The 22,601-nt window shown below is 37.1% G+C and overlaps 1 protein-coding gene across 7 annotated transcripts in view; it reads right to left on the reverse strand.

Moving 5' to 3' along the window:
- The window catches only part of AGTPBP1 (ATP/GTP binding protein 1), a 199,873-nt gene that overhangs the window by 65,701 nt on the left and 111,571 nt on the right, over window positions 1–22,601 (reverse strand). For all 7 annotated transcript variants that reach the window (XR_003964299.1, XM_030293983.1, XM_030293980.1 and 4 more), the window contains exons 12-14: window positions 19,805–19,902; window positions 14,924–15,040; window positions 4,034–4,749 (exon numbers count right to left, since the gene is read on the reverse strand). Coding sequence is in view for 6 of the 7 variants with exons in the window: in XM_030293983.1 (XP_030149843.1) it covers window positions 4,034–4,749; window positions 14,924–15,040; window positions 19,805–19,902 (931 nt within the window). In the remaining variant the exon portion in view is untranslated. The remainder of the gene's footprint in view (window positions 1–4,033; window positions 4,750–14,923; window positions 15,041–19,804; window positions 19,903–22,601) is intronic.

Consider the following 22,601-nt stretch of genomic DNA (forward strand, 5'->3'; position numbering starts at 1 on the left):
AATGTATACAATGAAACAGAATAAAATGAAGTAAAATGGAATGAAAAGCTTACAAAAAAATACAGTAAAAAAATTTTAAATGTTTTTATAAAAACAAAATAAAAATACATTTTCCTCTTTTTGTATCTAAGAATAAGAAAAGAAAAAGAGAAAAAAATGAATAGATGGGCCAGCGAACAGAATGAAATTACAGTCAGTTTCCCCTAGAAGTCAAACTATGAGTTATTTTATAGCCTGTACACTAAGCAGGCAGGAAAATTTGTGGTCGTCCTCTAGGGCTTAATTGGTGCAGTTGGACAGGGCTTGGTGTAATGGCTCCATTCTCCACTAGGTGGTGCTGCTTAGCTTACTGGGGTGGATCAATGTGGGCACATGCAGAGGTATGTGCCAATGAGGTGAAAATGGTGTCACCCAGTTTCCCAGTCACTAGCATCAGAACTCTGTGCTCTCCCCAGGCAGCCATCAGGCACCTCTCCTTTGTTTCCAGCTTTTGTCCACTCCCTGCTTCTACACTGTCCATGACCAAGCCATCAACCTGCCAGGCAGCACCTCTCTCTCAAATTTTATCTCAGATGGGGCTGTTTTTCCAAACGCCTCACTTCTGAGGGCCCTGCAGCTTTGACCTACTCAGACCTTCTGGGGGAGGGCCTCGCTGAGCAATGGCCAGGTGCTGGCTTGCCCCCAGGACCACTTGCACGACCACACCACTGCAGAGACCCAGAGACTGCCTCTGGGTGCCAGCCTGCCCCAGAAAAAGTTTGCGTGATCATGTAGCAGCAGTGGTTCAAGGGACTATGGCAAATCACAACACACACAACTGGCACAAGGCTTCACTGCACCCTAGCGTCCTTGTTCCAACACCAGCAAACGTTGCTGTTCTCTGGGGTCCGCTGGGACCTTTTCCCATGGGGACGCCACACAGTCTCCACCAAATGTACTCCCAGCAGGGGAACTGTCTCTCCCCATGTGGCCCAAAGACCGCTCGCACCTCTCTGTCTGCTCCTGGGGATTCATCCTTCCCACCAGAGCACCGCCAGGTATCTATCTGGCTGCAGAGTTTCTGACTCTGTACTCTCCTGTTTATAGAGTCCTAATGGTATTGAAACTCTCTCCTTTCTTCTTTCTCCCTTTCTTGTTCACACCCTTGTGGGTACTTCCACTCTTTCTCTTTCTCTCCAGCTGCTTTGAGGGGGAGTGCTTTTCCTATACTCTCTCCCTATCTCTGTCCTCTCTCTGCAAACAAAAACAGCTCCCTACCCTCCACAACTTCTCTCCCCACCCGTTCACCTCTCCATGCCAGGTACCTGCCAAGGTCCGTGGCTCAAGTTATACAGTTGTTGTGTTAATCCTCATATCAATTTTCTAGGTGTGCAAAATGGTTTGCTGCTGATCTAGTTGCATCTCAGGGACAAGAGAAGCAGAAAGCTTCCATGCTGCTCAATCATCTTGGCTCCTCCGCACAAAATCCCAAATTTTAAGTATTAATGTACTATCTACCATTGAGATATGAATCTTATAATGGGTTTTTCCCCTTCCAAATGGGGTGGAGAAATTTTTAATGAAGTTTTATTCATTTATTGTGTTTAAAAAGATTAATGAATAAAAGATCAGTGATAATCATAAAGCAGAAACTCAAAGTAACAAAAACATATTTTCACCAAGTAATTTTAAGAAGTCTAATGCTTCCTTTTTCTGAAAATGATCCTTATTAATTTTGACATTATTCATTTATGGTGTTACTACATTTGAATAAGGACTGGCCTAAAAGTTAGCAAATAATTTACAAAATGTTATCATTTGCTCAAAAAATAACTTGCAGAAGACAAGGCAAATAATATAAGCAAACCAGAAACAATACCCTCAATGTAGGACTTCAGAAAAAGCAGCATTTCTGAATACTCAGAAATCCTTATTACCTGGCCGATATTGAGTATTTTATTGCAAATACAGAACCATAAAGCCTTCAGACTATGTAGCTACTGGGGTGAAGCAAACTTTTCCTTTAAGGATCAGTTAGTATATATTTTAAGTTTTGCAAGCCACATGTCTCTATGACAACTATTTAACTTTGCCATTGTGGTACCAAAACAGCCAGAGATCATACATAAACAAATAGAAATGGCTGTGTTCCAAAAAAAAAATCTTTATTTATAAACACAAATATGAATGTCATGTAATTTTCATGTGTCACAAAATGTTATTTTCTTTGGATTTTTTTTGAACCATTTAAACACATAAAAACCATTCTTAGCTTGTGGGATGAACATAAACAGGCTATGAGCTGTATCTGACACAATGGGCCATAGTTTGTTAACCATGGTCAAGGTGAATAACAAACTTTTTTGATCATGACCTGTAAGAAATACATTTTAAAAATCACAGCCCTGGGGCACCAAGGTGTTTCAGTCAGTTAAGCATCTGACTCTTGGTTTTGGCTCAGGTCATGATCTCACAGTTCATGGGAGCCCTGCATCAGGCACTATGCTGTCAGCACAGCCTGTCTCCCTCTCTTTCTGCCCCTCACCCGCTCACGTTTGCTCACTCTCACTCACTCTCTCAAAAATAAACATTTAAAAAAACTCACATCCCTGCATACATGTGAGCACGCGCGCGCGCGCGCACACACACACACACCCAAAGGTTTATGAAACAATACGTGGCTGCACTACGTGTGACACAGCTACTTTCTCTTATAATACCGGGTACTAATGGGTGTCAATCCACAGTCTGGAGAGAAAATTGGTATCTAGAGAAATTAAGTTATTTTGCTCAAACATACACACACAGAATCAGTGGGACAGCCAAGTCTAGAATCCAAACATTCTGACTTGCTTTTCAGAATACCCCATCCTGCTAGGACACACCACACTGACTCATCACTCTTATCAAGTCAAATTCACTGGTTCAAGTATGGCTGCTACATATGTGTGTTCTTCCAGTCTTAATGTCACTTGAAGGAACAAATGCAGCTCCCCCACAGTTCCTGTGGGCATCTCCTAAGGAGAAACTGAGAAGGCAAACATGAGCAGGCCAAACTTTGTCCCCATCACCGCAACTGTTCTCAGGGCTGCAACTCTGAACAGTGCAGTGTGTGATGCAACCAGTGGATGCCTGGGCACATGCCCACTCCCACACATCTTTCCAGCAAAGTGAGTCCCTGTTCTGATGCTATGTTGTATGTGATTCCATAGCTGTGGGTCAAGTAGCCAACTGGTAGCATTAAACATATACTAAGTTGCTAAGTAAAATGATTAATTTATACTATACATTAAATATTTAAAAAATCAATAAGATACAGTTGTTGCTTAAAAAAAGCCTACAGTCCAAGGAAAATCAAATGCCCACAGCAGTGTCTTCCTTTTATCATTACACACTATACTTGTAAGTGCATGTACATGGTTTAGGTACTGGTAAACCATCATCACAAAAACCTAAAATAATCACTGAAAATAGTCAAGTTGCACCACAAATGTACTTATATGCCAAATATTACTAGTTGGCAATAATGAATACTATTTGTAATTTCTAAAATTAACTGGCAAGATTTAAGAACTATAGCTACTGTTTTTATGAATCCCATATTTTCAACCTGAGTATTTCTAATTTCAATTTTTATAACAAAATAATACTGTCCACATCTCTTTTTAAATCATACAGATTTAGATATATCTAAATCAAGTTCAAATTAAAATCAAATTACTAAATAAATATATATTACTACTAATATTTATTGAAAGTTAGTAAATAATCTGTACTTTCAGATTCCATATGAATAAAAAATTTCTAAATTTCTAAACTGTCCTATGGTCAGGTTTATTATGTTGGCTTCATCTGAATAAGTAATGAGCTTAGAAAATACAGTAACCCATAAGGACAATTTTAAAACAGTGCAAAATTTCCAAAGCAGGATAAAAAATTACAATAACTTTAATTCAGAGTACTTTTCTTCCTAAATACCAAAGCAGTTTTTTGAAGTACGTCTTATATTCTGACAATGGTCCTGCTTAAAAGAACGAAGAAATCTGAAACTCACCTTTGTACACCGTAAGGTCTTTCTAAGATAGGCTCTTTGAATGGAGGTGGAATGTGACCAAAATAATCAGGATAAGCCACCTCTGAATATTCTGGGACAGACTTTGTATTTTTCACAATCTCAATATAGAGATCTGAGTCGTGGAGTGTGGGTCCATCTGAGACTTCCACTGATGTCTGTTCCACTGATGAAGTAGACTCTGTATCTTCATCATCCTCAGTTTCAACTCCAGTACAACAAAGCTTCCCTAGCTGAACTGTTCTTCCCTCAAACAGAACATTTCCGCAAGCAGCCATGTGTGGACAAGCTTTAGTGCACGTAAGGACAGTGAGAGGGAGACTGTAGTCCTTCTTCCCTCCTGCGGTAAAACCCGGGCCTGTCTGAGAAGGAAGATTCTGCAACGTAATTCGGTCCAATGCCTTCACAATATCGTTGTTTAGGCCCTGGGTGGAAGAAATAGTTCTATTTTGATCACCCGGCTGCTGTTGTGATGTTCTGCCATTATCTTTCATATCTTCTTTTGCCAGATCCATACAGGTAGGTTTCTTATCACCTTCGTCTCCTTTAGGAGACACATGCACCTTCCTTACAACTCCTTTTCTTAAATTGCCTGAATTTCCAGATGCTTCCTCTCCAGCTGTAGGAACAACAATAGGGCCACGTACTTTCCCCTCAAATACAAAAGGCTTTGGTTCTTTGGAGATTAAATCATAGTCCTTTGAAAATAAAAAATACATATGATCTTTTAGCTGTAAATATTAAAACGTATTAACAAAATTAAGACTATATTCATTGCATATGCTGCTTCAGAATCTAACATTTGAAAATTATAAAGATGGAGCGCCTGGGTGGCTCAGTCGGTTGAGCATCCGACTTCGGCTCAGGTCATGATCTCACGGTCTGTGAGTTCGAGTCCCGCGTCAGGCTCTGTGCTGACAGCTCAGAGCCTGGAGCTGCTTCGGATTCTGTGTCTCCCCCACCCACCCACCCCCGTTTCTCCCCCACTCACGCTCTGTCTCTCTCTCTCTCTCTCTAAGATAAATAAATATTAAAAAAAAATTTTTTTTTAAAAGGAAGCACAACACCCAAACTGTTACTTCAACAACTACAGTGTCTGTTTTGTACCAAGCAATGTTTCAGGCTCTTAAGGCCCATCAGCTTAAAAACAAAAACAAATCTTCTTCCCTCCTGCCGCTTACATTCTTTGATGGAAGGAAGGGCGAGGACTGTCAACACAACAAACATGACACAAATATATAATATGAAAACTTAATAGACTAAAGTGTTAATAGCAAGAAGAGGGGGGAGTTGGGTACTGTGGATGGCGAGTGCCAGAGGGAGGAAAAGTGGGCTGCAATTTTAAATGCCATGGATTAGGGAAGCCTGAGAAGATGAAATATAAGCAAAGGCAGAAAGGACTGCCATCCACACGCCCTAGAGAAGAAGGGTGCTTGGTGTATGCAGAGGACAGCAAGGAGGTTAGGATCGCTGGAACAGAATGAACAAGATGGATTCTAAGATGTAAAAGAGGACCAGATACTGTAGGGCTTGGCAGGCTATTGTAAGAATTTTGGTTTTTACTGTGAATGACACTGGGAGCCAGTGGAGGGTTTAGGGAAGAGGAGTGCCATGACACAGGACTTACACTGAGAAAAAAAACAAAACAAAACAAAATAGAACCTGTAAGTACAGAGTGTCTTAACCACGTGCAGTACAGGGTTTCTTAACCACAGGGGTAAGACATTTGATCTAAATAATTATTCTTTGTTTGGTTTTGGTTCTATGTTTCAGGGGCCGGGGCTAGCAAGATAGGGGGCACCATCTTGTGCATGGTAAGATGTCTAGCAGCAACCCTGTACACGCTAGATGCCAACAGTATCCTCACGCATTTGTGATCACCCAAAATGTCTCCAGACATTGTCAAATATCCCCTGGAGACAAAATCATCCCAGTTGAGAACCACTGCTCTAGTGTCCTTCTGAGAACAGACTAAGGAGGGGAGAGTAGAAACAGAGGACAAATTAAGAGTCTGGGCAAGGTGGTAAGAGGGGGTTGGATTCTAAATGCACTGTGAGGCAGAACTAACATGATACTGTAAAAGACCAGATACAGGACAGAAGGGACAGAGAGGTATCATACACGGTGCCCAAGTGTTTGCCTGAATAAATGAAAAGCATCAGGAGTTTAGCTCTGAGATGTTAAGTGTGAGCTATTCACAGCTAGTCAAGTGTGTAAAGTAGGCAACTGGACATATATGAGTCTAGAATTCAGAAGAAATGCCCATCCAGAAGATTTAAATCTGGGAATCATTAGCATACAGATATCATTTCAAGCCATGAGGCTGGAGATCTTCAATGAAAAGAACTAGAGAAGAGAAGAAGACTGAACTTTGGGTCACTATCAACTACAGAGGTTTCAGGGGATGAAAATAAAGCTTTAGAGGAGATGGAGAAGGAAAAGCCAGTCGGGAAAGACAAACACCAGGAAAGAAAAGTGTCCTGGAAGCCAAGTTTAAAAAAAGGATGTCGCTGACAGGTCAAGTAGCCTTTTCTCTTTTTACACTTACAAAAATATTTTTTGCGTCTATATCTTATATAGACTCTACCAAAGAAATATACCACAACTGATTTAACTTTTATTCTACTGTTGGGCATTAAATCTTTTATTCAACAGAGGATTTAAACAAACATATAAACAAAGTATATATTTAAGCCATTTCCAAAATTTTGCTATTATAAAAAAATCTGTAAAGAACATCTTTTTGCATAAAACTTTTTGTTTAGGATGACGTCCTAAGCACTGAAATGGAATTACAGGGTCATATAACTATAATCAATTTTAATGTTTAATACAAATTCTCCAAATACTCTCCAAAAATACTTATCCAAGTGCACATTCCCAGTACCTGTGGATGAGATTATCTATTTCAACTGCTCTCTTCCTTGCCAACATCAAGTACTATAGTTTTAAAACACTTTTCCAAAAGGGACAGATAAGAAGTACTGTCTAATGCTATTTTAATTTGAATTTCCCTATGAGAAAAGCAAAAAAGAAATAAAAATCTATACATCTGTTAACTGGTTTAATTCTTCATAGGTAATTTATTTGTTCTTGAAATACAGGGTTTTTCTTATATTGCATAAATTCCTACATTACACACACAAACACCCCAATCCTCCACGTAACCTATCTTTGCAAATATTTTTCTGAATTTGCAATTCATCTTTTAACTTTAGCTTCTTTATACACATTATGTGGTAAAAATTAAGAATCTTTTCCTTTGTGATTCATTCTTTAAATACCCACTGCATATAAACCAAGGACCTTAAGACGATTCACTCTCAGCCCCTATACAATGTCTAATCCAAGGAGACAGTGGAGACACAAAGGAGGTAGTAGAGGTAGGTGGCTCTCCATTAAAAGTGTTGAAAGCGGGGCGCCTGGGTGGCTCAGTCGATTGGGCGTCCAACTTCAGCTCAGGTCACGATCTCACGGTCTGTGAGTTCGAGCCCCGCGTCGGGCTCTGGGCTGATGGCTCAGAGCCTGGAGCCTGCTTCCTATTCTGTGTCTCCCTCTCTCTCTGCCCCTCCCCCGTTCATGCTCTGTCTCTGTCTCAAAAATAAAATAAACGTTAAAAAAAAAAATTAAAAGTGTTGAAAGCAAGTAAACTTGCATTTAAAAACTCTGTTGATTTATAAAGACTAACATACAAAGAACACTGCTACATAAGTGGTATTTTATATTGAGATGTCATTTTGATCCAGGATGTTACTTCAGTATCAAACTCAGTATGCAGCACCTGAAGCTTTTCCATAAACAAATAGGGGTATAACATGAAAGCTGCTTTTCTTAAAGAGTAAAAGTACATTCCATGTACATAAATGAATTTAAAACAGTAAGTTGAGGCAAATAGTTGAGAGGTTTTATTCTTAGAACAGTAACTTAACCATAAATATTTTAATGTTAGTTTACTCATCTATGATCTGGGGTCATGCTGAAGTGAGAAAACGTCCCCCTAAGTACAACTGAATGCATGAGGGAAAAAAAAAATTAAAAATAGTAATTTCATCTACAATCTTCAGATCACCCTTATAATGTATTATGGGCCCATTTCTCCTGAAATACCTTACACTGAAGTGGTCTCCCCTTTTTTGGAGCTTTTGTAGTTAATTTTAATTTTGACTATGGTTTGGAAAAGAGGGATTGCCTATTTAGATAGGAAGGCTAGTTTTTCCATAAAACAAATCTTTATTTTATGTTAAAGATACCACTGTACTTTTTTTACACTATTTGTATACATGTGGTGGTATTAATGCTGAACTGTAAAATATAAAATTATAATGTGATCCTGTAATTCTAAAAAACAAGAGCAACAAAAACTCTGTTTGAAATACGGTGGGCTAGATATCCACCCACAGGAACACTTACAATTGTTGGATATTAAAATATTTTAAGTACCACAACAAGTGGATAAGACAGCAAAAATAAAGAGCAAAGAGTAAATGATGACGGGATCCCAAAGTGGTAAGACTAAATGGCTTTCACTTGGAAAATATTTGCTAAAACAGGAGACCTGGGGGTTTAGGTTTTCCCATCTCAGAGTACAAAGAATAGAAGACTATCCCAGAACCTGCGTAAGGTGGGGACTCTACCAGAAGATCCTTCTCCCATAAAGATGAAACCCCCAGAGAACTAACTTTCGATATGGAGGCCCTAAAAATACCCCCACCAGAAAACAAACAGCAAGGAAAACCAACTGTCTCAAACCTGGGCACTAAGAGAATGAAAAATATCACTACCCATAAGTTATAAATTGATATCAAAAGCCTGCCATCACATCACACAGACTGCAGCCTGAACTCACGTATCTGAGTGGTCCAAAAACCCTTCAGAAGGAATGTAACCTATTAAGAGAGCCTGTCAAAAGTAACAAACAACAACTTCTGGAGTTTCCGCATTAAGTTCCACAAACAGAATTGTAAAGAAAATGACCAGCTCATAGGGAAAAAAAACAAAAACAAAGATACAACTAAATGAAAAATTAAACAAGTAGAAGAGAAGGAACTAAAACAAACAGATGTGGAAAAAGACCTGCAAGAACTTCAGACACTAATATTATAACACTAATTAAATGACTATATTTAATATGTTCAAAGAAATAAAAGACAAGAAGAAGTTTAACAATGATGAAACAGATTTTTTTTTAAACCTTCCAAACCCCCCCGCAAAAAAACAAATCTGGATGCCTAGTGGATGCTTGTAACAACCAATCAGAGCCAAAAATAAAATTAGGGAACTGGCAGACTGTTTTAAGGAATGTAGTTGACTATAGCATAGAGAAAGAGAAGGAAAACATGAAAAAGAGTTAAAAGATATGGGAAGAAAGTAAAAAAGTCTATATCCAGGGGCGCCTGGGTGGCTCAGTCAGTTGAGTCCAACTTCGGTTCAGGTCATGATCTCACAGTTCATAGGTGTGGGCTCGAGCCCCGTGTCAGACTCTGTGCTGACAGCTCAGGGCCTGGAGCCTGCTTCAGATTCTGTGTCTCCCTCTCTCTCTGCTCCTCCCCCTGTTCGTGCTCTGTCTCTGTCTCTGTCTCTGTATCTCTCTCTCTCTCAAAAATGAATAAACATTAAACAAAAAAGTTTTTAAGTCTACATCCAATTAGTAATGCCAAAAGAAAAGAGAGAAGAAAAGGGAAAGAGGCAGTATCTGAAGGAGAGATAGTTTTTCCAAACCCTAAACGAAAACAACTCAGAGATTCCAAAACATAGCAAATCCCATATAAGATTTAAAAAAGAATACCTGCCCTTAGTCAACGTTATTGGGAAACTGCAGAGCAGGAAGCTAAAGAAATGATCTTGAAAGTCACCAGAAACAATGTGTTGTACAGTGAAAACATACACTTCCTATACATACTACCCAGCAATTTCACTCACAGGTATCTACCGAAGAGAAATGAAGGCAAATTTCCACAAAAAGCTTTTTACACAGGTGCTAATCTCAATTTTATTCACAGTGGACCCAAACTGCAAGCATTCCAATACTCATCAAGTGAACAGATAGAGAAACCATGGTACATTCATACAATGAAATATTACTTAGCAATAAGGAAAGAGCCACTGATATACGCAGTAACATTAGTGAACCTCAAAACCATAAGATGAGCACAGAAACCTTACACCGGAGCACATTCATGCAGGACTGCAGTGACGAGAAGTTCTAGAACAGGCAAATTAACCTACAGTGACAGAGAGCAGATCAGCTGTTACCTGGGCAGGAGATGAAGAGACTGACCACACAGGGGCCCAGGGAGATATCTGGGGTGACAGAAAGAATTTCATTATCTTGGCTGGGTGGGTAGTTGCACAGTAATTCGTCGAAACTCACTGGACTTAAAGATGAGTGATTTACTGCATGTAGATTATATTTCAATAAAGCTGATTCCTAAAAATTAGCCAGAGAAAGAAACTAACTTCAAGAATGATTACAAAGTAAAAGCGCTTTTAGAGACACACTAAAAGGTGTATTTCAGGCAGAAGGAAAGTAATTCAGACTAAAGGTCTGAGAAACAATAAGAAATGAAAAATAAAATAGTAAAAATGTGAGTAAATCTTAAACACTGAATGTAAAGCACAAAGCAGTACCATACACAATGATTTTTTAAAAGCTAGAATTAAAATGTAAATTAAAAGTATATACACTGGTTTGGGAGGTGATGATACTTAAAAGTATTCCAAGTTTCCTTTTGTAATTAAGAGAAAAAAGAAAGGTCCTGATTAACTTCTGAATAGTAAAAACTTACATCAAGAGTAACTAGAATTTCTGCATGTATGTCAATACTCAAACTTATACTTTAAAGGAATGAAGTTTATTATATGTAAATTACACCTCAATAGAGCTGATTAAAATAAAAAATAACAAGACTGTAGAGCTTTCAAATGAATACGCGTGAAAAAGTGAAACAAAAAACAGTCAATCCAAATGAAGGCCAAACAAAAGACAAAGATACAGAGATGAAACAAAATCTGATCTCATAAATATAAATCTAAATAGAGTAATAGTTATATGTAAATGAACTGAATGCTCCAGTTAAATGGCAGCCTCAGGCTTTTTAAAAATCCAACTGTATGCTGTTTAAAAGATACATGTCTAAAGATATCAAAAAGTTCAAAGCAAAAGGCTTTAAAAAGATAGCGGGCAGCTCATCAAAATTAATTTAGCTACATTAATAACTTTCTAAACTTTTTTGCCTTAAATGTCTTAGAGACTTTATAGTATCAATAACTTTATAACCATTAACAGTTCATTTCAGAGGGAACAGAAATCAATATATACTCATATGCCTCCAAAAATATTTAACAAAACTGACCTACAAAATGGAGACACATTTGCAATCACAGCGAGAAATTTCTAACACATTTTTCACAGTAATTGATAGCACTGGAATAAAAAGCCTTAAGTACAGAAAAGACCTTCTCAACGTGATGAACAATCCTGTCACAGTGGCCAAACCCACAACCGTGCCTAACAGGTGCAGAATTATTTTCAAGGGTACAAGAAGTAGTAACGAAAATTGACTAAATTCAAAGCCATAAAAGAAGCCTCAAAAAATTCAAGAGATTCTAATCATAAAGAATGTCCTCTTCTGCCACAGTATGCCAGATATATAAAAAGATAAATACAAAATTGGGAAAGCCAACTTTCACATTATCAACAGATGAAAGAAAAAAATCATAATGTAAATAAAGTTTCCAAACAAAGATAATGAAAATACTAAATATCGAAACATGTGTAATGTAGCTAAAACAGTAATTAGAGGGAAATCTGTAGCTTAAAATTTTAAATACAGTACTAAAAAAGAAGACTAAAAATTATTGGATGCCTATCTTAAAATAATAATATAACAAAAAAGAGCAAAAGCAGGAAAATCAAGAGATGACACTGTGAGCCTACCATTTAGAAATATGGGGATTAGTGTCAAAAACATGCTAAAAGTGATGGTAGGAAACAGTAGTGGGAAAGGGACCCAGTTTTTCCTGATTAAATTAGGTAAAGCTATGTGACTCTTTAAACTCTGTCCATACATAACTTTAATAAAAATTTAAAACCAAAATAAAAAGAGGAAAAAAAGAAAAACAAAACTAACAAAAGTCCATATGGCAACCGTCATCATGCCACCACAAATACATGAAAAAAGAGCTGTGACAATTCAGAATTCTGACACTTCCCATATTCTGCCATTAAGAAACAAAAGCAAATAAAACTGTAACTGTCACTATGAATAAATATAGTTTTAAAAAGGTCCCTCAAAAGTCTGTTGATAATTACTTTAACATTTCTACAAATTGCCTTCAAATGTATTCAATTTGCCTCCATCTGGCCACTGAATAGTAAGTAGCCTTAACACATCTGGAAGCAAAGTGGGTGGTGTTCAGAATTCTAACAAATGCATCAAGTAATTTTAAACTCCAATGGTTGATACTGAAAATGACATGTAAATCCAAATGGAAAAAGTCATTTAAAAAGTTGAAATTAATTTCATTTGTGTTTAATATCTCATGATCTGCCAGTATCTGATAAGATGATGGCTGAAAAAATTCTTTCAAACACTTCTTATCTGGAACCAACCAATATTTTTAATTCTCTAAAATGTATCACTTAAATCTTGCTGCTTAGATACAGCTCCAACACACAATTCAAAAAATAGAGATTAATGTATCCTAAAGATGCATTCATCTGAAATTTAAAAATGAGAAAGACAGTCAACTGCCAACACAGCTACTTTAGAAATAACTGTCCAGTTGTGTAAATAAAAGACCATGTGCTATTCCTGTAACACATGCCACAGAAATACAGTTAACTATTCTACACTATACTTTGTGGCAAAATAGAGAACACATTGATAAATACATATTAACTGAAATACTTGAAATAGTTTCTTTTGCTTACACATAATAAAAAGGAGTCAGTTACTTGGGAAGACTTTTCAGAGCACTTACACTCTGACAAACCCGTCTTTACCATCCGGCCCTGGCCAAGTCAGACCACAAGTAGGAACCCACTTCTATGAGCAGCCAAATTAAAGGACAAGCTGACCAGCTGTTAGGGGCCAAGCAGGAAACCATCAAGGGTAGCCTATTCTGGGTGATGAATTAACAGGCAGATATACAAGAACTCACCATCGTAGCCTACAAGAAAGAAGTAGCCTGCGAAAGAATGAGAACCAAAATCCTGGCCTTGACACCCGTTAAAAAATTATTTTTCTTTACTCACACATCAGAACTCCCACCATTTTTAATCATGTTATATAGTTCCTATACACACACAGAAAAGAAAGAAGAAATTCCTTTCCCAAATTCCTTCTGCAGTATTTTTCTGCTTTGAGGTAGCACTATCTGTCACCTCCCAGGTGTTATTTTTAAGCAGTTCTTAGCTGGGCACAAAGATGTTTAAAGAACAGCCATACATCTAGCAAGTTCAGTACCCTTTCCCAAACGCCTCCTCCTGTCTTCTTCTTTTTCTCTTTTTGACAAATACCGTTCTCCTTTACTCCTGCCTTCTTTCTAGTCCGCCTGATTTTAGAGTACCTCCCAACATCCCTCAAATCTTTGCGAGCACCGAGGAAATGGCGGGGGGGGGGGGGCGGCGGGGAGCAACTAGAGGCTGTTCCTATTGCGTCCCAAGCTCATTAAGATCCCCAAGAGAACCCTGAAGAATGAGCACGGTGAGTGTCAACACCACTAACCCGGATTGTTTCTGATACGCACAGTACATGCAGTACAGTGCTGTATACGTATTTTCTCTTCCTTATGATTTTCTTAACGACATTTTCTTTCTTGTAGCTTGCTGTATTTGTACGAACCCGGTATATAATACATACAGCATACGAAATGTGTTCATCAACTGCTTCTATTATCAGTAAGGATTCCAGTCAACAGGAGGCTATTAAGTAGTTAAGTTTTGGGGGAATCAAAAGTTATACATTCACTTTTTACTCCATTCAGAGACTGACACCTCCAACCCCCACATTTTTCAAGGATCAACTGTATTTCTTTTTTTATTTCTCATACATAACTTCGTATTAAAGTCTTTTTCTTTAGGCAACTAAGAATTATAATGGAAATAAATGGGTTTATGGGGTATGGGGCTTGTAGTAAGAGCTGAATAAATCTGAGATTATCTGGTTCACCCTTTATTTTACAGTTTAAGATTCTGGGCAATTTCAGGGACTTACTCAAGGACCCACCACAGCAGGCAGCTGAGTGGGAATAAGAAACTAAACCTACTAATCACCATCAATTCAATCAGGTTTACTTGCTACGTAACCCACACTATGTACGCGCACTCCAGTAAATAAATGAGGGTAAGAAATGTTAACAAGAAGTCACTCTCCCTGTGAACCAAATCAGATATAAAGACTTCAAGATGTCCTCCCCACCCCCCACACCCCGTCCCATTACATGGAAACCTCCAGGAAACACAACAAGCAGACTACAGTTTTAATTTAGCACTTTCTTAGCTCTCGTCTCCCCTTCGGTTGGATGCAACTGCTACAAAGATGACTTTAATGTCAGATTCTGAAATGCCATTTTAAAGATTATTTTTTTTACAAAGAGTAAGAAACTATGCCAATTAAAGCAATGAGCCAAAGTGATGAAAAAACTTTTAAGCCAGCCCAAAAACTAAATGAGCTGGTCCCCTCATTTTATAAATAAGCAGTTTGCAGCTCAGAATGCTAAAGCAGCAGTCCAATGTCACTCAGAAAGGCAATATTACTTTCACATTTTAGAAACAGGAAGAAGGAAACCAGTGATTATAGGCCTAAGGAAGAAAAAAAAAGAATTTTTTTCTTAAAATCAATTAAGATGCTGTATTTTCCATATTTATACCTGAAAATCATCAACAAGCTCAGGGAAAAGGTGTTCATACATTTTAAGTTCTTCTATCGTTCGTCCTGGTTCCTGCTGGGGTTTTAGCTTGTTAATATCCGTTTCAATATCATCATTCTGAAATAATAAAAATGTCACCAGTTAAGAAAAAGTTACATAATATAATTCAGACTAAAATTTTCCAAATTATTAATCACATGTAGAGAATAATCACTGAATAAAAGCTGTATAAACTAAAATGTGCTTGTATTTTTGCTTCATTGTTGCACATTTCATTGTTTTGGTTGTTTTATTGTGTTAAAGGTTACTCTAATAGAACACAGTATTTGGGCACCTCAAGATGGAAAACCTAGCATCAAGATCCAGACTAAAGTATGCCCTCCTGAATTGTCAAAATTTTATTCACATTTAAGGGCAGTAAAACTTAAAACTAAATTGAAAAATATAAATACAAGATAGTGGTGGTGATAATCATAACATTTACTAAGCAGTGAAAATGTGTGAAGCGCTAAGGGTTTTACATAATTTAATCTGCACAAGAACACTATGAGGTAGATAGCATTATTACCTCCATTTAACTGAAGAGGAAACGGAGGTAGAGAGAGGGTTAAGTGGCTTGCTCAAAATTACACAGCATGCAAAGAGAACACCCAGGATGTAAAATTCATCATTGATTTCAGAGCATACACTGTTGCTCGATGGACTGCCTCAAGACAAATTAATGATTATACCGTCCTCTTGTATTCCTTGGTCAATAATTTCCGTTAGAAAAGCTCAGTGTCACCATTCACTTTGTTTTTCGGGGGAAAAAAGTGAAAAGTTGAACAACAACCAGAAATGATTTTCATGCCCTTTTAAGAAAGAAGAGGGTAAATTTAAAGGAGAGGTCTGACCTTAGGAAAACAGGATATGCATCTGGGATTAATTTTATCTGTATCTGCTCAAAGACCAGAAGTACGCTGTGACAGAAGGACAAGTGTCAGTTTACCTACTACACAAGCTATTCTCACCAAATGTGGCCTCACACAAATACAGACTTACCACCACCTTCACTGCAAAAGAGAGATGTAAGATTTGTCTGCAATGGGCATTCATTTTTAACTTTGCATTTACCTTACTATCAGAGTGAACTTACTTTTAGCCTTAAATTTATTCTACCATGCCCCAATTCTTACAATACTTTCTATACGTGTATATGCATATACACATAGTCTCCATAGACTCTATGTACATATTTCATATTAAGTAATTTAAAAGGAAAAACATACTATGTATTTCTCATATTTTATATTCAGGAACTTAGCTATCCCTTGTATAACCAACAAAAAGATTTTCTCCATTGCCAGAAATAATAAACACTATGTGTATTTAAAGAGTATCATGATAATTACTGTATCATTATTATATAATTATTAGTACTTGAATATGTAATTTCATGTGTCTTCAAATTATTAATTGATGAATCAAAATATATAATTTCCTTGATTGGCATCTAATAGAGAATGCTTTTAAAATAACAAAAAGTTTACAAAAGTATTCTTTCTCTAAACATACTAGAATTCAATATTCAATATTTTGTGAAAATTAAGCCTTAGAGATTGGCTCTCTACTTTCAAAAAAATAATAATAATTTATCTGTAAAACAGTCATTGTGGACCAAAAAAACTGTACTTTGAGAGGTCAACAGCAGGAAATTCTGTGTTTTGGTTTAGGGAAAAACAAAGATGAAGAGCTACTGGCAGCCTCAGGGAAAAACAACAACAACAACTGTCTACCACTCCTTAAAGTTCTTCTAAAGTAAAGGAGAGGGAAAAAACACATTGAAGTGTGTATACTGACAAGTCCTGGCTATCTGGAAATGAGTCTTCTAAACCTCCAGGTTTCTATAAATGCTCCAAGCTGAAACATCTGGGGTAAAGAGAATAGAGAATGGGATTGCTATGGTGAGGAAAAAAAGAGTCTCTATGAGTATAAACACAATGGAACACAAATAAATATTAAACTCAATGCATATCAGGTTCACCTGACAAGGAAAGAAGTAATGGGATTTAGAATAAAAGGAAAAATTAAGTTTTACTAAATATGTAACTGCCAAAGACAGTAAGAGGCAGACTGTGGTAAAGAAGAAAATAAGATAATAGAACTCAGCAGTTTCAAAGAGTCAACAATTCTGTAGCCCTTTAAAAATAAACAAATAACATTTTGGTATAGCATGGTGGTAAAGAAAGCTGACATTCACATCCGACTGCTTTATTCTGAATCCTGTCCCCCCTCTTATAAGCTACATTAGTAATCTTTTTGTGCCTCCTTCTTCTGATTATTAGCCATGTAAAGCAGAGGTAATTAATACCATGTAACTTAGAGGACTGAGATGAGGCTTTAGAGTTACTATATGTAAAGAGCATGGATTAGCATAAATGGTAAATTCAAGTGGTAACTAGACTTACCATGGTGAACATTTCATAGTGTCAAATCACTATGTTGTATACCTGAAACTAATAAAATAGTGTATGTCAACTATACTTCAATTTTTTAAAAAAAGTACAGTCGCCTGGATGGCTCAGTCGGTTAAGCATCCAACTCTTGATTCCGGCTCAGGTCATGATCTCACGCTTTGTGAGTTTGAGCCGTACATCGGGCTCTGTGCTGATGGTGCAGAGCCTGCTTGGAATTCTCTGTCTCCCTCTCCACCCCTCCCCCAGTCGTGCTCACTCTCTCTCAAAATAAATAAATAAACTTTAAAAAAAATTAAAAAGAGCATGGACTAACATAAGATTGGATGTTCAATAAATTATTTTATTATTACAACTGCTGTGTTAAGGTAAAGTGGGGGAAATGTGAGCAATCATGGACATTCCAGTGAGTAACACAGCCAACAACTATATTTTCCAAAGATGTGAATGTCACAAAAGAGAAAGAAATATGTGGAAATGTTTTAAATTAAAGGAGATCTAAGGGACAAGATAATTAAACACAATACCTGATGTTAGCACTAGAGGGAGGAAAAAAAAAAATACTAGAGAGAGGGAAAAAAATGTCATAAAGGACATTTATTACATCAGCTGACAGTCAAATATGGATGGTAGATTAGATAAAAATGTTCTATCACTATAAATTTATGAAGTTAATAACTGCATTGTAGTTATGTAAGACAGTATCACTATTCTTAGGAAATGTACACTGACATATTTAGGGGTATAGGATCATGATACATAATATACATAACTTTACTCTCATATGATTTTTTAAAAAAATTTTAAGTAATGTATTCATGCATCTACACTGACAATTTCCAAGGAGCAAAATAGAATCATTGTTATAATTCCTATTGAGTTCTATTTTCCCACCAATCTCTCTGTCTTTACCTCTGTAGTGATCCCAATAACAGATATTTTAATGAGGACCCTGAATCATAAAGAATGAATTATACTCAACATACTATGTTTTTAATAACATGGAAACATACAGCACATAAAAGTTTCTATCAAAATATAATACTTCAAATCATAAATTTAGTGTCAATCTGAAAAAATTTTACTACCCTTAAACACTCACTTCCCAAAGAATCCAAACAGGTGATTTTTCCTATTATCTAAGGAACATTTTACATAACAGAATCTAAATTCTCATCCCATAGTTCTTTCACTTCCATCAAGTCCCGAACCACAATCACACAGTTAGCCCAGATTTTTTGCCTTGACCATCAGAGCCTGCATGGGTTTTCTTCTTTGCAGCTTCTTGAGGTAAGAATGTAGACCATCATGCTGTCCAGATTGGCTAACTTGACATTTCTGCCAAAGCCTGCCTTGGTGATCACAGTTGGTGATAATAAAACTGGTTCTCCATCTCCTATTAAGATGGAAATCTCAGGGTGCCTGGGTGGCTCAGCTGGTTAAGCATCCAACTTTGGCTTAGGTCATGATCTCGGGGTTCATGAGTTGGAGCCCGTCAGGCTCTGTGCTGACAGCTCAGAGCCTGGAGCCTGCTTTGGAGTCTGTGTCTCTCTCTCTACCCCTCTCCCACTCACGCTCTGTCTTTCTCAAAAATAAACAAACATTAAAAAAAAAAAATTAAAAAAAAAAAAAAGTGGAAATCTCCCTCCAGTATCTTAGATTCTATCTCCAGAGGGGGTCAAATACTCAGTGTACCTTATTTTGATGTAACATTTCAAGACAAAAAGGTGCAAGCAGGCAAAGGTCAAATGAATCCCTCCCTATATGCCAAAAAAGCACTAAGTTAAACAGCTGAAAACTGAAAGAGTTAAACAGATACTTTTCCAAAGATACTAAAACAACCCCTTCTAACACTAAATAAAGCAAATATAGTCACTATACTTCTAGGGGTGCCACCAAATTCTGAAAACTCCCCTGCCTTTTCACTTAATATCACATGACAATATTTTTTATCTAGTCTCAATTCAATAAATACTTTTGTCCATTTTCTTCTCCAATTACTTGAAACCTAAGAATCATCATGTAGACATTAATTCTTACCAAAGAGCCAGCAGTTACAGATTATTTTCCTACTATTTTGATATCTCCAAAAGATTGCTGAAAGAGGAACAGGTTGCCACTTAGAGTCTCAAACCACTTTCCTTCAAACTCAGATTTCCTTAGACTTTGAAACCTAAGCCAGATGGGTTACCTGAGGTCATCCTGGCCAAAAAGAGTGAAGGTAAGTTATTCTCACACCCTTTTCAGACCAATGCATTCAGAACAATATTATTTTCCCTTTCATTAATTCAGTGTCCACCCTCATCATAATAAACAGATGTGGACTACATGAATTAATCTACCATTAAGCTATACCTACCTCCCCAACCTTTGTTTTACAACTGTGGATACAATTTATAAAGTCAACTAAAGATGGAGTCACACTAACCTTAAAATTCTGATCTACGTCATCTTCATTTTCAGTTTCATTTTCGGCTTCTAAGTCAAGCTCATCGTTGTCATCACTTTCATCCACTACGTCGTCCACTGTGACACAAAACGCGCTATGAGTAGGTCAGAGATAAGCATTCTGCAACATGCACATCTGAAGACAGGGTGGCACAGACATACCACATCGGCGTTCCAATCACCAAAGGAAAAGTTAATGAAATGCCTCATTAAAAATGTCTCTAACACTGTTGAAAAACCCAGCAGATAAAGTGAAAGTGCTTTAAAATTTGAAAAAGCACTGTAAAAATGCATCGGTGTTTTTACTGATGTTCTCGGTTTTTAAAAATGAATAATGTCATCTGTTGCAACAGCCTGAATGAAACATCTTATTTCCTGTACATGACAAATTTCAAGAACTGCTTTCATGCCTTTATCAACTGACTTCCCATCTATTTGTTTCAATGGCTACCATGTGCCTTATATAGTGCAATGTGCTGGGTATTCTTTTAAATATGTGTAAATATATTTACTCCCTGTCTGCAGGGAGCTCATGAGGTTAAAGAGCAGCAAAGAGTAAACAGATAACTACAATACAAAAGATTTATGTTCATGAAGGCATATACGTAAAACAGTTATGGGAATATGAGGATGGAATAACTGCAAACTGCTTGGGGTCACGGGGCTATGAATGATCGCCTCACAAAACAGGTAGTGATTAAGCAATATCCTGAATATCCAGAAAACATGGCAGCTTTCTAGGTGAACATAAGGGTGGGTGAGTGTGGCTTTTAAGAAAGATGAAAACAAAAAGCTGAGATGGTATCTTTGGGAAACAGCAAGTGTAACTAAACTTGTATGCTTGGAAAAGTACTAAGAAAGGCAAATAAGAATGAGAACATGTAGGGCACACAGTAGGCCAAGTAGTTTAGATTTTTAACCTCTGGAAGATAAGCACTGAGAATTTTCAAGAGGAAAATGGCTTAATTCAACTTGAAACTGTTCAAAAGATCACTCTGGCGGGTGAGAGGGAGAACATATGTGGAGGGGGACCATTTAACTGGAGACAGTAACTGTCTGACCAATATAGCAGGAATGGGGATAATGAGTATACATTAGAGAAAAACTCAGGGAACAGAATGTAAAGAGACATGAGGACCATGGCTGTAGGAGAGACAAGGAAAGAAGAGTAGAGTACTCAGGTGAGTAACTGAGTGCTTTAAAACAAGATAGAGAATATTTTAAAAGAATATTTTGGGGGGTGCCTAGGTGGCTCAGTTGGTTAAGTGTCCAACTTCGGCTCAGATCATGATCTCATGGTTGAGGGTTAGAGCCCCGCATTGGGCTCTGTGCTGACAGCTCAGAGCCCGGAGCCAGCTTTGGATTCTGTGTCTCCCTCTCTCTCTCTGCCCCTCCCCTACTTGTGCATGCATGTATACTCTCTCCACGCTCTCAAAAATAAACATTTTTTAAAAAAGGATGTTTTTCTAAACTATTTAACTCTATTGAGGAAGAAATGGCCAATAAAATTGTATATATTAAAGTATACAATGTGATGATTTGATACAAATACACAAGGCAAAATGATTACCAAAACAAAGATAACTAATACATCCATCACTTCACACAATTAACATTGTCAATAGTGTCTGTGTGTGTGTTTGTTGTACAAATGCTTAAAAGCTCCTCTCATGAATGTCTAAGTATGCAATACCATATTAGTAACTATAGTTACCAGGCTGTACACAGATTCTCAGAATGTAATCCTCTTAAACTGCAAATCTGTATGCTTTGACCCCATCAACTAATTTATCACTCCCCTCACCTGTGGCACCCAACATTCTATTCTCTGTTCATACAAAATCATTTTTTGTGCTGCTGGGTTTGTTTTTTTTTTTGGTTTTTATTTTAAGATTCCACATATAAGTAATACCATACAGTATTTGTCTTTCCGTCTGGTGTATTTTACTGGGCATAGTGCCCTTCAGATACATTCATGTTGCAGCAAATGGCAGGTTCTCCTTCCTTTATTTTGGCTGAATAATATTCAAATATATATACATGACAAAATGAGAGGAAGGAAGGAAGGAAGGAAGGAAGGAAGGAAGGAAGGAAGGAAGGAAGGAAGGAAGGAAGGAAGGAAGGAAAGAAGGAAGGAAGGAAGTTTTATGGTCTTTTATCCATTTATCTATCAAAGGACATTAAGTTCATTTCTAAATCTTGTCTATTGTGAATAATGCTATAGGGAATATGGGTGTACAGATCTCGCTTTAAGATAATTATTTCAATTCCTTTGGATATATATATACTCAGGAGTAGGATTGTTAGATCATATGGTAGTTGTATTTTTAATTTTTTGAGGAACCTCCATACTGTAGCTGTACCATTTTCACATTCCCACCAACAACGTTAAAGAGTTCCATTTCCTTCACAACCTTGCAACTACTTCCCATGTCTTGTCTTTTTGATAATAGCCATTCTAACAGGTGTGAGGTGATACAGTAAGTGGTTTTTATTTCCATTTCCCTGATGATTACTGATGTTGAGTACTTTTTCATATACTATCAGCTATTTGTATGTCTTCTTTGGGAAAATGTTTATTCAGGTCCTTTGCCTAATTTTTAATTGGATTACTTGCTTTTGTACTCTTCAGCTGTGAGAGTTCTTTATATATTTTAGACAGTAGCTCATTCTCAGATATATGTTTTGCAGTATCTTCTCCCATTCTGTAGGGCAGTAAATTGAAATTAAAACAGAATCTTTTTAGTTTGTCAAAATACCACTTGTTTATTTCAGCT

The sequence above is a fragment of the Lynx canadensis genome, chromosome D4 (genome assembly GCF_007474595.2).
Source record: "Lynx canadensis isolate LIC74 chromosome D4, mLynCan4.pri.v2, whole genome shotgun sequence".
NCBI lineage: Eukaryota > Metazoa > Chordata > Mammalia > Carnivora > Felidae > Lynx > Lynx canadensis.